This window comes from Lolium perenne, chromosome 1, assembly GCF_019359855.2.
Source record: "Lolium perenne isolate Kyuss_39 chromosome 1, Kyuss_2.0, whole genome shotgun sequence".
NCBI lineage: Eukaryota > Viridiplantae > Streptophyta > Magnoliopsida > Poales > Poaceae > Lolium > Lolium perenne.
Window position 1 is genome coordinate 79,802,718 of NC_067244.2, and position 16,354 is coordinate 79,819,071.

A 16,354-nucleotide genomic window follows, 5' to 3' on the forward strand; every position below is an offset into this window, starting at 1 on the left:
TGATACATGGCTTTGGTTAGCGGCCCAATGTTCTTGTCTAACAATATGCATACTCAAACCATTTGATCATGATAAATCACCCTTACTTCAGACAAGACGAACATGCATAGCAACTCACATGATATTCAACAAAGGTGTAATAGTTGATGGCATCCCCGGAAACATGGTTACCGCTCAACAAGCAACTTATAAGAAATAAGATACATAAGCTACATATTCTTTACCACAATAGTTTTTAAGCTATTTTTCCCATGAGCTATATATTGAAAAGACAAGGAATGAAGTTTTAAAGGTAGCACTCAAGCAATTTACTTTGGAATGGCAGAGAAATACCACATAGTAGGTAGGTATGATGGACACAAATGGCATAGGTTTTGGCTCAAGGTTTTGGATGCACGAGAAGAATTCTCTCTCAGTACAAGGCTTTGGCTAGCAAGGTTGTTTGAAGCAAACACAAGTATGAACCGGTACAGCAAAACTTACATAAGAACATATTGCAAGCATTATAAGACTCTACATTGTCTTCCTTGTTGTTCAAACACTTTTACCAGAAAATATCTAGACTTTAGAGAGACCAATCATGCAAACCAAATTTCAACAAGCTCTACGGTAGTTCTCCACTAATAGGTTCAAACTACATGATGCAAGAGCTTAAACATGATCTATTTGAGAGCTCAAAACAATTGCCAACTATCAAATTATTCAAGATAATATACCAATTACCACATGAAGCATTTTCTGTTTCCAACCAAATAGCAATAAATGCAGCAACTTTTAACTTTTGCCATGAACATTAAAAGTAAAACTAAGAACACAAGTGTTCGGGAACCACTAGCAGTCGGATCCCGATTGCTGCTTCCCGTCGGACCAATGTTTTGCCGTTCGATTTGTTTGATCTAGACCGTTTGTTTGGAAGCTATAGGCCCACGCATGTGTAGCTTCCTTACTTAAGTCACCGATGTGTAGCTTCCTTATTTAATTCGGCCGTGATTCCATCTCTGCAAAAATGGCGCGGCCGCTTATGTCGCTCTCCTCCTGATACGTATACGTTCGTGCACTTCTGGTAGAGAGAGGTTGCCGTCAATTGCTTCCAGTCTCGTCCTTGCAGGAAAAGATGGCACACCTGACGGAGAACATCGAGTATCTGCCGTATACAAATCCCTTTTTCCGGCGTGCTTCATGCGTGATCGATCCTCAACTGAGGGAGAAGTTGGGTGCAGCTGCAAGAGATGGAAACGCTGTCACTACTCAAGATGTCAGGAATCCCCCTATTGTCAACCATGGAGGTGGAGAGGTACAGTTAGATTGATCCATATGATTTCTTATGCATGTTGTGGCTTGATCCCCCTGTCCGTTCGAAGCCTGTGTATTAGGTTAGTTGGATCCGTGTGCCTGGTATTGTATAGGGTAAAATGCTATACTACGGAAGCTTTATTTTGTAGTCCTAGAAGATTTATTTTGTAGTCATTGAAGCTTATAATATTAATTGTCTGAATCATTCTGTGTGTTAGATAAAATCTTTAGAACACGGAAGCTCTGTTTGATGAAAGTAGAAGCTACTGTATGATGCAGTGGTATCCTTGAGACTATCTTTGAGACTTTTGTGATATATGTACTGGAATATTTGAGTTTGAGCTATTGTCAGCTTTGGAATAACGAAGCATTCTTTTGGAAAAGTAGAAGCTGCTTGATGAAACTTATGAAGTTATGAAGCTATGATATTTCATTGATATACTGGAATATAGGATTTGAACGATTCTATATAAGCAGCTTCAGAACCTGTGTGTTTTATATCTGAGGGTAGAGGAGAATATGACTGTAAAACACATTGAAGCATTGTTTTATATTCCCCGATGCTTTTAATTAAACAGTCAGAAGCAGAAGTCGTAAATGTTAAAAGCTTTTGAACAACGTTTCTATGAGAGGATATTTAGTGAATTATAAGTAGCATTCTCCTTGTTTTGTAGGATTAAATTGTAATCTATGAGTTAGTGGTACTGTCAGCTTAAGAACAACCAAGGATTGTTTCATAATTTACTAGAAGCAGCATGATGAATAATAAGAAGCTTCGAATTTTCAGTGTTATACTGTATTTATTTGATTTTGATATATTCGAAGGTTTTTGAAATTTTGTATTACTGAAGCACATTGGGATGTTGATGAAAAGCAGTAGCATAGTTTGAATGTTCATGCAAAAGGCTAAATCTAATTGATCTTGTTGTATGCTTCCATTTGTAGGATGTTCAGATGGGAAACGAAGATCGCTCTTCTCTCCCAGTAGCAGAAGATGAAGGGGAATGCTTGAGGCCTTTATGCCCGCAAGTTGGAATGGTTTTCAACACCGTCGATGATGCGCAGATGTTTTATAATGGTTATGCGGAGAAACTAGGTTTTGGCAGCAGGATTGGATGCTCTAAAAGGAGCCAAAAAAAAGGGTGTGACCATTTAATAAGGAGAGACTTTGAGTGTGCTCATGCAAGGAAGGCGAATGTTTCGCAGAGCGGGGGAGAAGGTGGATTATATCTAGAGGTGTTTGATGCAATGGAGCAGGCTACGTGATACATCTCCAACGTATCGATAATTTCTTATGTTCCATGCTTGTTTTATGACAATACCTACATGTTTTATACATACTTTATGTCATATTTATGCATTTTCCGGCACTAACCTATTAACAAGATGCCGAAGAGCTAGTTGCTGTTTTCTGCTGTTTTTGGTTTCAGAAATCCTAGTAAGGAAATATTCTCGGAATTGGACGAAATCAACGCCCATGATCTTATTTTTCCACGAAGCTTCCAGAAGTCCGAAAGGGAAACGAAGTGGGGCGACGAGACGCCCACACAATAGGGCGGCGCGGCCAAGGCTTGGGCCGCGCGGCCCTAGCGTGTGGGGCCCTCGTGGCGCCCCCTGACCTACCCTTCCGCCTACTTAAGCCTTCGTCGATAATAACTCCAGTATGGAGAGCCACGATACGAAAAACCTTCCAGAGACGCCGCCGCCGCCAATCCCATCTCGGGGGATTCAGGAGATCACCTCCGGCACCCTGCCGGAGAGGGGAATCATCTCCCGGAGGACTCTTCACCACCATGGTCGCCTCCGGAGTGATGTGTGAGTAGTTCACCCCTGGACTATGGGTCCATAGCAGTAGCTAGATGGTCGTCTTCTCCTAATTGTGCTATCATTGTTGGATCTTGTGAGCTGCCTAACATGATCAAGATCATCTATTTGTAATGCTACATGTTGCGTTTGTTGGGATCCGATGAATATTGAATGCTATGTTATGTTGACTATCAATCTATCATCTATGTGTTGTTTATGATCTTGCATGCTCTCCGTTATTAGTAGAGGCTCTGGCCAAGTCGTTACTTGTAACTCCAAGAGGGAGTATTTATGCTCGATAGTGGGTTCATGCCTCCATTAAATGCAGGACAAAGGATGAGAAAGTTCTAAGGTTGTGGATGTGCTGTTGCCACTAGGGATAAAACATCAATGCTATGTCTAAGGATGTATATGTTGATTACATTACGCACCATACTTAATGCAATTGTCTATTGTTTGCAACTTAATACTGGAAGGGGTTCGGATGATAACCTGAAGGTGGACTTTTTAGGCATAGATGCATGCTGGATAGAGGTCTATGTACTTTGTCGTAATGCCCAATTAAATCTCACACTACTCATTATAACATGTATGTGCATTGTCATGCCATCTTTATTTGTCAATTGTCCAACTGTAATTTGTTCACCCAACATGCTATTTTTTATGGGAGAGACACCACTAGTGAACTATGGACCCGGTCCATTCTTTTACATCGAATACAATCTACTGCAATACTTGTTCTACTGTTTTCTGCAAACATCATCATCCACACTATACATCTAATCCTTTGTTATAGCAAGCCGGTGAGATTGACAACCTCACTGTTAAGTTGGGGCAAAGTACTTTGGTTGTGTTGTGCAGGTTCCACGTTGGCGCCGGAATCCCTGGTGTTGCGCCGCACTACACTCCGCCGCCATCAACCTTCAACGTGCTTCTTGACTCCTACTGGTTCGATAACCTTGGTTTCTTACTGAGGGAAAAACTTGCCGTTGTACGCATCATACCTTCCTCTTGGGGTTCCCAATGGACGTGTGCTTTACCGTCACAAGCAGCAAAGCATTTTCTGGCGCCGTTGCCGGGGAGATCAAGATACGCTGCAAGGGGAGTCTCCACTTCCAATCTCTTTACTTTGTTTTTGTCTTGCTTTAGTTTATTTACTACTTTGTTTGCTGCATTATATCAAAATACAAAAAAAATTAGTTGCTAGCTTTACTTTAATTGTTATCTTGTTTGTGTTCTCCATATTAAAAACACAACAAAATTAGTTACTTGCATTTACTTTATCTAGTTTGCTTTATTTACTACTGCTAAAATGAGTAATCTTGAAGTTGAAGTTCGTTCGTTTAAGCAACAAGGGGGAGAATGTTTAAAAGATGCTTGGTATAGAATTAGTGATGCCCATAATAGGTGCACTAAGAAACACTCCACCACTATCCTACTCAGGAGTTTTTATGTTGATATCTCTAGCTGGAATAGGTATGTTCTTGATTGTCTCGCGGGAGGTAATTTCCTAGGCACTCCTGATTTAGAAGCTAGTTGCATTATTGAGAGTCTATTTGGAATACCACCTGTTAATAAAGTTAAAACTGAAATCTCTCTTGAAGATGTCATGAAAAAGTTGGAGACCATAGAGCAAAATCTTCCAAATATTGAGACTAAATTGGGAGTATTACTTGATAGCGCTGATAAACTTGATAAATTTTTAGGTGGAATTAATGAGAGAATTGCCATCTTAGAAGCTTGTGCTATTCATGATAATCAAACCCAAAGGATTAGTGAACTTGAAGAAGCTATGGGAACCTTGGGTTCAAATTTTTCTTCTATTATGTTTAAGGAGAAAGCTTATGTGGGTAAGGAGCAAAAGTTCATGTATGTCTCCAAGGTGTCCAAACCAAAAAACCATTATAGGCCTAAAATTGATAAAGCTCTTAATACCACTATAGATAAGGGAGCATCTAAGATACCTATTGTGACAAGTTGTGAAAATTATGATGTTGATTCTTCGTCTCTTGATGTTACTTGATACACACTTTCTGCGCCTAGCTGAAAGGCGTTAAAGAAAAGCGCTTATGGGAGACAACCCATGATTTTACTTCTGCACTTTTGTTTTATATTTGAGTCTTGGAAGTTGTTACTACTGTAGCAACCTCTCCTTATCTTAATTTTATTGCATTGTTGTGCCAAGTAAAATCTTTGATAGTAAGGTTCATACTAGATTTGGATTACTGCGCAGAAACAGATTTCTTGCTGTCACGAATTTGAGCAGTAGTCTCTGTAGGTAACTCAGAAAAATCTGCCAATTTACGAGAATAATCCACAGATATGTACGCAACTTTCATTCAATTTGAGAATTTTCATTCGAGCAAGTCTGGTGCACCTAAAAAATTCGTCTTTACCGACTGTTCTGTTTTGACAGATTCTGCCTTTTATTTCGCATTGCCTGTTTTGCTATGTTTGATGGATTTCTTTATTCCATTAACTTTCAGTAGCTTTGTGCAACGCCCAGAAGTGTTAAGAATGATTATGTCACCTCTGAACATGTGAATTTTGATTATGCACTAACCCTCTAATGAGTTGTTTTGAGTTTGGTGTGGAGGAAGTTTTCAAGGATCAAGAGAGGAGGATGATACAATATGATCAAGGAGAGTGAAAGCTCTAAGCTTGGGGATGCCCCGGTGGTTCATCCCTGCATATTTCAAGAAGACTCAAGCATCTAAGCTTGGGGATGCCCAAGGCATCCCCATCTTCTTCGACAACATTATCAGGTTCCTCTAGTGAAACTATATTTTTATTCCGTCACATCTTATATGATTTACTTCGAGCGTCTGTATGTTTTTGTTTTGTTTTGTTTGAATAAAGTTGGATCCTAGCATTCATTGTGTGGGAGAGAGACACGCTCCGCTGTTGCATATGGACAAATATGTCCTTAGCTTTACTCATAATGTTCATGGCGAAGGTTGAAACTGCTTCGTTAATTGTTATATGGTTGGAAATGGGAAATGCTACATGTGGTAATTGGTAGAATGTCTTGAATAATTTGATACTTGGCAATTTTTGTGCTCATAAGGGTCATGTTTAAGCTCTTGCAACATATACTTTGCACCTATTAGTGAAGAAATACATAAAGCTTGCTAAAATTTGGTTTGCATGATTGGTCTCTCTAAGGTCTAGATATTTTCTAGTAAGGGTTTGAACAACAAGGAAGACAGTGTAGAGTCTTATAATGCTTGCAATATGTTTTTATGTGAGTTTTGTTGTACCGGTTCATACTTGTGTTTGCTTCAAATAACATTGCTAGCCTAAGCCTTGTATTGAGAGGGATTACTTCTCGTGCATCCAAATCCTTGAGCCAAAAACTATGCCATTTGTGTCCACCATACCTACCTACTACATGGTAGTTCTCTGCCATTTCAAAGTAAATTGCTTGAGTGCTACCTTTAAACAATTCAAAATTTATCATCTCTGATTTGTGTCAATGTTTTATAGGTCATGAGGAAGTATGTGGTGTTTATCTTTCAATCTTGTTGGGCAACTTTCACCAATGGACTAGTTGCTTCATCCGCTTATCCAATAATTTTGCAAAAAGAGCTGGCAATGGGATTCCCAATCCCAAATTAATTAACCTTCATAATTTACAAAAAAAATAGACACTCCTCCATGGTATGTGATTGTTGGACGGCACCCGAGGATTCGGTTAGCCATGGCTTGAGAAAGCAAAGGTGGGGAGGAGTGTCATCTAAATAAAACTAAAATAAAAAGGCACTCCTTCATGGTATGAGATTGTTGGCAGGCACCCGAGGATTCGGTTAGCCATGGTTTGTGAAAGCAAGGTTGGAAGGAGTGCCACCCAAAAATAAAAATGTTTCATGGGAGCCGCTCTTCGAAGGTTTGTCTGGCAAGGGGGTTAGAGTGCCCATTACCATTCGTTGACAACAACAAACACCTCTCAAAACTTTACTTTTATGCTCTCTTTATGTTTTCAAAATAAAAGCTCTAGCACAAACATAGCAATCCATGCTTCCCTCTGCGAAGGGCATTTCTTCTACTTTTATGTTGAGTCAGTTTACCCATTTCCTTCCATCTTAGAAGCAAACACTTGTGTTAACTGTGCATTGATTCTTACATACTTGCATATTTGCATTCATCATATTACTTTGCATCGACAACTATCCATGAGATATACATGTTACAAGTTGAAAGCAACCGCTGAAACTTAATCTTCCTTTATGTTGCTTCAATGCCTTTACTTTGAATTTACTGCTTTATGAGTTAACTCTTATGCAAAACTTATTGATGCTTGTCTTGAAAGTACTATTCATGAAAATTCTTTGCTATATGATTCAATTGTTTAACCATTGTCTTTACCATTGCTTCGGATCGCTTCATTCATTACATGTGCTTACAATAGTATTGATCAATATTATGATGGCATGTCACTTCAGAAATTATCTTTGTTATCGTTTACCTACTCGGGACGAGTAGGAACTAAGCTTGGGGATGCTGATACGTCTCCAACGTATCGATAATTTCTTATGTTCCATGCTTGTTTTATGACAATACCTACATGTTTTATACATACTTTATGTCATATTTATGCATTTTCCGGCACTAACCTATTAACAAGATGCCGAAGAGCCACTTGCTGTTTTCTGCTGTTTTTGGTTTCAGAAATCCTAGTAAGGAAATATTCTCGGAATTGGACGAAATCAACGCCCAGGATCTTATTTTTCCACGAAGCTTCCAGAAGTCCGAAAGGGAAACGAAGTGGGGCGACGAGGCGCCCACACAACAGGGCGGCGCGGCCAAGGCTTGGGCCGCGCGGCCCTAGCGTGTGGGGCCCTCGTGGCGCCCCTGACCTACCCTTCCGCCTACTTAAGCCTTCGTCGATAATAACTCCAGCACGGAGAGCCACGATACGGAAAACCTTCCAGAGACGCCGCCGCCGCCAATCCCATCTCGGGGGATTCAGGAGATCGCCTCCGGCACCCTGCCGGAGAGGGGAATCATCTCCCGGAGGACTCTTCACCACCATGGTCGCCTCCGGAGTGACGTGTGAGTAGTTCACCCCTGGACTATGGGTCCATAGCAGTAGCTAGATGGTCGTCTTCTCCTAATTGTGCTATCATTGTTGGATCTTGTGAGCTGCCTAGCATGATCAAGATCATCTATTTGTAATGCTACATGTTGCGTTTGTTGGGATCCGATGAATATTGAATGCTATGTTATGTTGATTATCAATCTATCATCTATGTGTTTTTTATGATCTTGCATGCTCTTCGTTATTAGTAGAGGCTCTGGCCAAGTCGTTACTTGTAACTCCAAGAGGGAGTATTTATGCTCGATAGTGGGTTCATGCCTCCATTAAATCTGGGACAGTGACAAAAAGTTCTAAGGTTGTGGATGTGATGTTGCCACTAGGGATAAAACATCAATGCTATGTCTAAGGATATATTTGTTGATTACATTACGCACCATACTTAATGCAATTGTCTGTTATTTGCAACTTAATACTAGAAGGGGTTCGGATGATAACCTGAAGGTGGACTTTTTAGGCATAGATGCATGCTGGATAGCGGTCTGATTACAGTTCCAGAGTACATAATAGTTGCTTCGAGTTAGCCATTTTTTGTTCAAACTGTAGGAGCACGCAATGGGTAGTGGCTGCAGCGCATGACACATCTCAACTAGTATTTTTTTTTTTGGTAAAACAAGTTTTGTATAAGAATAGGTACTTGTATATTGGAAGCACTACTGGGTATAGCGTCAACATTATATAATGCATTCATATGGGTAGAAAATAGTTTTGTTTGTTTTGTATGTTTCGAGCAGACGACATGTAGTGGCAGCAGATGAATAATGCATGAAAGCACATAAATGATATGTTGCGAATCAAAAAAATAATAAAGAGTAAATGCCATGAATATTCCTGATCGATTCGACAATCTATATGACATCATTCAGAGGTTGTCATGAAATTATTACAGTTCGGTGGCATAAGTAGATGATTGTCATGCAAGACAAATCATAGTCTTAACAGGGAATAAGTGAAAAAACCAAAAAACATTCATCTATTGCTTGTAAACTTGAAGTGCTTCCATGAAATAGCCGACATGAAGCATTCAGATTTATTTCTTCTTGAGGACCCAAGTAGGATCAACTTTGTTCAAATCCGATTTGATGATCATGTAGGCTATCACCATGCGAAGGTCAATCATGTCCTGCAATAAAAATTGAACAATAAATTGATAGGTACGGACAATGATGTATTGTGCTGATGGCATTAGCAGATTAAAACGAAGGCATCTTGCTTACTGAGTATGAATTAAAGCATGTCAAACAGCCGAAACATGTATATTCAACACCATGCAATGTAGAAATTTGGGACAAAGCTGGTTGAAAGGCTTCATTATCTTGCCGTCCCATTGTTTCATGAATAGCATTACAAAGATTCTGCAGTCAAATCTTGTCATGGAAACATTGGAACAAGTGAGTGAGTGCAATGAATGGTAAGAAAATAAAATTTTATTAGGGTGTAAGTCTAGTACAAGGTGGTCTGCTGCCGTAGTTCCTGAGGATTGTTCCAAACGAACTGGCTGAAGTTCGTTTTAGGGAATGCATTGGCAAAGGATGCAAGTGTGATAAAGTTGTTGACCTACAAAGAGGCAAAAAAAGAGTGACTATAGCAAAGAAATGCGGTGCTGCACAGGAAGCATATTTAACATGTAATCATATAAGGTAGGAAACCCGTAATTGGTATGTGGTAGCATATTAGTAATTGCGTAGAAGCATGGTTAGTACGTATTGAATGGTATGAAGCATGGTTGGTATGGATTGTACGGTGTGAAGCAAATTGTAAAACTGATTAAATGTAGTACCCATTGTGCGTACCAGGAAATGTGCTGTATCATAGACTCTTGCTTTCTTCATAGGAATCATAGAGTCGAGTACATTGACTTGTTTGAGAAGAAGGTTGATGCACAGTAGGACACAATGTTCATTGTCCACAATAACAAAGTACAACTGCGAGGAAACCAAAAAGAATGAAGCTCGTTTCGGAAGCATAATCAAGCTAAAAAAATGTTAGAAACGCAAAACATTTTAGGATTGAGAATGAGCAGAAGGTACCATATCCTTTGATTTGAGTTGATGATCTTTGTAAACTTGCTGAAATTCTTTGAGGCAAGGTTGGGGGTCAAATTTATCCTCGCGGACGCCGAGCTTGGTCTAGAAAAAGTGGCGATGCGGTCAAATATCATTGGAAGTAAGGAGTAAATAATAGAAGTACCAAAGGATCAACTTACAGTCAAGGACTGTGAGAATGCAAATTTTGTGCACAAAGGCTTGCTCGTTGTAGCGATGTTGGTCACCAAGTTGAAGTGTCTAATGAAAAGCTCCATGACATTTTTGTCAATTTTACCACGAGGTTTGAGAGCTTCGCGGAATTCTTCATATGTGACATGATATCCTCCAAAATCGACAAATAGTGGCCTGATGATGCACGATCAAAAATATTATTGAAACTAAAAATCCAGAAAAATGATATGTAATGTGGATGAAAAGGAGGAAGGGCTGAAATGTCACCTCTCTTCGTTGTCAACAGGCTTCCTTATGCACCTTCGGAGAATATATGTGTCATATGCTTCCTTTGATTTATCAGTATTCTTTAGCTTCTTGAGCTTCTTGTGATTTGCATCATTATTACGGTCTAGGAAAGCTCTCTTTTTCCTGTTTTTCTTGTCTTGAGTTTGGGTGCCAATAGTGCATGCAACTGTGAGTGCAATTGGTATATTCCGTAGAATATTTCATGTACAAAGGAAGCATTTAGTTAGATAACTGCAGCAAAGTATTTGAATTGAAGAAACAAGCATGATTAGAAGCATCTGTTTTGCATTACAGCAACTAGTAGCACGTAAGTAAGCATGTTGTTTTGAAAAACATCATCTACAAAAATGGAGAGTAATGTATGGTAAAAAGAACCTAGTTTGTTTTTTACAAAAGTTAACAAAGTGACAGAAGCATTGGGGTATTTAGAATGTGCGGAAGCATTGGTTCATGAAGGAACTTGTAGTTCCAAAAATGGCAATATAGAATATGATGTGTAGAATCATGTATTATATTCTGGAATTTATTTTCTATTGTGACAACAATGTGTATAGTTTGTAGAAGCTCGATTTTGCACTTGTGAAAGGAAGTACATATTTGGGTGGTGCTGACCTGTCGTTGCCTAATCGACGGTACCTCGGAGGAGGGATCCTCACGAGGGGGAGAAGAAGTAGGGGCCATAGGGCGGAGTGCACACGGGACGGTGGTACGCGAGTTACCCAGCTTCGGAACACCTGCACGATGACAGGGCCTACTGCTGCTTGTCTGGTATTATCTGGGCGCTTTCGCGTTGTTACAATGAGTTGTGGTTGTGCCTCTAGGGCTCCCGGGATCCGGCTTATAAAGGCGCACGGATCTAGGGTTTACATGGAGAGTCCTAGCCGGATTACAGATAGCCTAGCTACGGTACAATATCTTGCCGTGCACGTCACGGATCCGCCTTCCATACACGTCGTACTGGATCCGGGTTCCTCATGGGCCTCCCTGGATCCGGGTCACTCCTAGGTCGGTACGGATCCGGCCTGCTGATCCTGGGCTGGACTTCTTCCTTCATGATCAACAAGAATCGGGCCGCCCGATGGGCCACATGCCTCATCACCATCTGTGGGCCACCCGGGCTTGCCGGATCTAGGCACTGTCGATGGTACACCCATGAAGTATACCCACAACAGTAGCCCCCAGAGTTCTCCGAGTTTCCCCTGCAGTCTCCGTCTTGCTGGTCCATCATGATCTCCGGCAAACGTTGGTAACGCGGAGAAACTTGAAGAGCTCCAACTTTGCATTTTCTTCTTTTTCCAACTTATAGCCGGAAAATGCTCCCATCCCGAGGGACTTCATCCATCGACGTTCCAAAGAACATTTCCGGGTTACTCCCTGCTTGAACGAAAGCCAATCTTATCTTCACAGAATCACCCGGAATCTTAAAAAACTCTAACGGTTTCGGAAATCCTTCATCTTCAGATCATGCTTAACAACGGAAGTTCCGTATTTCCCGCGCACAACTTCCTCATTTCCCGCGCTAAAGTTTCGCAGATGCAAATCTTCAACCGGAATTTTCGGGAGTGCATGGTTAAGTTACCTCCACGTCGTTTTACCGCATTTGACCTAAACACGTGTCATCCATCCAACGGCGCGACCGTTCAGTTTCCACCGTTGGATCCGGATCCCGAATCTCCGAGCTGCCTATAAATACCCCGCGGCCCGGTAAAATTCATTCTTTCACCCCTCTCACCACATCGTCTTCCTCCTCGCGCCGCGCCGCCCGCCAGATCTTGATTCCGGCGAACTTCGCCCCGGTGAACTTCGAGTGCCGCCGAACCAAGGCTTCCCTCGCTCCAAGATTCTCACGTTTGAACGGGAAACTTGCTCCGCCGCCGATTCGTGGTCACGCGGGCCAATTTCCTTCAAGTTCGGCAACCTCATCTTCCGCCGGAGCTCCGTCGCACCACCGCGCCATTAGCGGTAAGTACGCCGGACTTGTAGAAGACAACCTAGTGTAGAAGATAGGCTTAGTGATCCGGGTACTCAGACACTTTGTATGGGTGCAGCCGGAAGCATGCCACTCGAATCGTCACTTTGCACTGGTAGCTCTTCGAGTAGCCCGGATCCCAACCAAATAGAACCCATATGCCCGGATCCTATATCATTCCTGCCACCGTATGTTTCCGACATCAGACTAGCTCAACCTTTTTCCGCATCTTCCAGCACCGCTCCAAGCCGGATCCCTACCCTCCAAGAGCTCCAAGAAGAACTCGAGGGACAAGCTCGGATGGCAGCAAAGGTGCAGGAGGCGGAAAACAAGAGGGCGTCCAAGGCCCGGATCCGTGAAGGAGAACGAGGTCAATGGTGGCCTTGCGCAACCACCGACGTGGAGCTTAGAGAGCTCCAGAACGAGGGAATGATCTCCACACACTGGAGTTTCGTTCGTGACTCCGACGCCCCCAAGCCAGAAGCCGGAGAAGTCGTCATGACCAAGGCTTGGGTGGAACGCGGTCTTTCACTCCCTTGTTCGGAATTTTTCCTCTCCATCCTCAACACCTACGGGCTCCAGCCCCACAACATTTGCCCCAATTCATACCTTCTCTTGTCCAACTTCGTGACTCTCTGCGAAGGACATCTTGGGATCCGGCCAGATGTCAAGTTGTGGCAATTCTTTTTCCGAGTGAAGAAAGAAACTAAGGACAAAGCAATGGTGAACTGCGGAAGCATGACGTTTATGCTCCGCCCTAATCGTATGTATCCTCCCCATGATTCACACGAGTCCGTCCGGTACTGGAACGCCGGATGGTTCTACGAGAAGAATGCTCCTGTTCCGGATGTCCACGAAGGCCTTCCCCAGTTCGTCAACGAACCTCCGGAAGAACTTGCAAGCTGGAGCTTCGTCCCTCCACTCACCCTGACTCCAACCTTGGAGAAAGCTGCGCGGAGAATCTCCTGGCTAGTCCACGACGGACTTACCGGAGCCCAGCTTACACTTAGCTGGTTTTCCCGGAGAATCCAGCCCCTTCGCTACAACGCGCGGTTGATGTGCTCTTACACCGGGGCGGATGATCTTCTCCGGGTTACCCGCCATGATCTTCCGGCTGACTCTCTGAAAAGAAGACTCAAGACGCTGGTGAAGATTCCGAGGGCCAACAGGTCCCGGAACTGTTCAAGGATATCTACACGAACGATCGGTGTCCTCCGGTAAGCTTCTGTTCTTTCCGTTGCTTCAAACTTCACAAGGATAACTCTAACTTCTGTTCATTTTCCTTCCAGCTCAATACTTTGGCGGAGGACAACTTCCGCACCATCATTCGCGTCCCCGTTACCAGCGACACGGCGGAGGAGGCTCCGGAAGACGACGAGGAGGAAGAGGACCAGGCACCCCGCAAGGCGGCTCCTCGACCTACAAAGCGTCCCCGCGCCAAGGCTCCCGGCTCTGAAGCCGGAGCTAGCGGCGAGGCCTCCGCCAAGAAGCCAAAGACGACGAAACCACCTCCGCTTGACTCAAGGAAGGCGGAGCGTGCGCGTCTACGGATGCTCTCGACGGCTGGCCAGGGCACACGCCCCATCATTCCCGGTGCCCCGTGAGTTTCCGAGCATGATGCGATTTTTACTTAGCGAAATTATTTCTTGTCTAAACCCTTTCACTTGTTTGCAGGAATCAAAACCGCTGCCACGCGGACCACCAGCCAGGAGCCCATCACGAAGTACATGAAGAAATCTCCGGCTGTTGGTCCCTCTACTCAGATTCCACCCAGCGCTTCCCACCCAACTCCTCAACCGTCGCCTCCTCGTGCTGACCCATCTCCCCCGCCTCTGCCGCAAACACTCCACCGGAGATAATTCCGGTTAGCAGCGGGCACCTGGAGGAAGAAGATCCCAAGGCCAAAAGCCCTGCCCAAGAAGAGGCGGAAACACAAGGCCAAGGAGATGCGGAAGTCACTTCCGAGAAGGCTGGAGAGGGCGCTGGCGACATAGTCGTTTTTCCGAAGAACTTCGGAGATCCGGCGGACACCACTTCCACCCCAAGGCGTATGCCACCAAGTTTTTTAACAAGCTGACTGAGGCGGAGAAGTGGGAACTTGAACAAGACCTGCTCAACGCCATGCTGAACAACGCCTGGGGGAAGCCGGATTCCAGGACATCGGAGATCCAGGACTTCAAGAAAAACATTGGCCAGTTCTGCGATCAACTTATCTGCAAGCAAAAGGTACTCCCCAGTAGCCCCCAAGCATGTAGGCGGAAACTCAAAAAGTAGTTAGCGCTTAAATGCTTAGAGAAAAATTACTTCCGGGAAAGTTTTTTAGAATGGACCAGTAGCCCCCAAGCATTATGGCGGAAAAGTTCCGGCAATGATGCTTTAAAAGAAACCACTGCTACAAAGTGAATTTTTACTCCTGCACCGTTTAAATTTTACAGAACAAAGCAGGCGCTGCACTACGAGCTGCACAAGAACATTGCCCTGCAGCGCCGCGTTACTCTGAGTCAGGCGGAAAATATCCGGACCCTGAAGGATGAGAATGCGGAACTGGCTAAACAACTGGCAGACGCCCAAGGTTGGTTTCCGCCTTCTTCGTTATTAACCAAATTCCGACTTCAAGTTTGCTGTTAACGTATATTATTATAGGCGCATCCTCCTCCCTTGCAACAGCTTCGACTGAACTTGAGAACCTACGCTCCTCGTACCAAGAATTGGAGACGAAGCTAAAGGAGGCGGAACTTAAGAGGGAGCAGGCCGAAAAGCAGCTGGCGGAGAAAAACTCCGAGCATATCAGGGAGAAGGGCGAGCTGGAGCTGAAAAAGAATGCTGACAGCGAGACCATCAGGAGGCAGCAAAAGGAGCTCAACGGACTCCGGAAATTCATGGAGACAGCGGAGCAGCACTGGGACTTGCTCAATGAGAACATCTTGGGTATGATATCGGAACCTGGTCAAGATATTTGCTCCGATTCTTTTTTTCTTTGCGCTCAAATTGCATGCCTATATCCTGATTATCTTTTTATGTAGAGCCGCTTGGGTACCCGGAACAGCGCCGGAATTTGTTCCCACGAGACGATCTTCTGCAACTCGCGGGTGATGACTGCAAGGATCTCATCTCCGCCTCCCGCAAAATATGCCATAATTTGAACATCAAAAGGAGCCGCACTTGTGACGTGCGCAAGCTTATTGGTAAGATGGACGTTCACGGAGCTGGTGATTGATCTACAAGCATCTTCAGCCCGAGGCGCAGCTGCAATGGCCTTGACCATGTGCCTAGCACATACTCCGGGTCTTGATCTTGATGAAGTGACCACGGGCGTTCCTCCGGATGCGGACGTCGGCGAGCTGCTGGATGCAGTGAGCGGCTACGACACCCGCATCGCGCGCAGGATCCGGCACGAGGAATTCTACGACAAGGTCGTCCTCGCTGCTGACGAGGCCTTAGAAGCGGAACTTTTGAAGGATCTCGACGCCTGTGCGCGACCTGCGGAATCCGGAGCCGAGTTTACCTGGACCAGCTCCAAGGATGCGCCCCAAGAAGAACCCAAGACCAGCACTGCTGCTTCCGAAGAAAAGGAAAGTGAAGAAGACGTATCTTCTCCGGCCGAAGGCGCCAAGGAACAAGATCCAGAGGGCAAAACTTCTCCGGCTAAGGGGGAGTGAGAACTTTTATTCCTGCGGGAAAAGC

At 43.9% G+C, this 16,354-nt stretch overlaps 1 protein-coding gene across 1 annotated transcript; it reads left to right on the forward strand.

Moving 5' to 3' along the window:
- The first annotated feature begins 1,114 nt into the window (after nt 1–1,114).
- On the forward strand, nt 1,115–15,887 carry LOC139832639 (uncharacterized). Its single transcript, XM_071822445.1, has 5 exons — nt 1,115–1,294; nt 2,239–2,555; nt 15,106–15,242; nt 15,314–15,598; nt 15,694–15,887. The coding sequence occupies exons 1-5, from the start codon at nt 1,115–1,117 to the stop codon at nt 15,885–15,887; spliced, it is 1,113 nt and encodes a 370-aa protein (XP_071678546.1).
- Nucleotides 15,888–16,354: the final 467 nt, after the last annotated feature.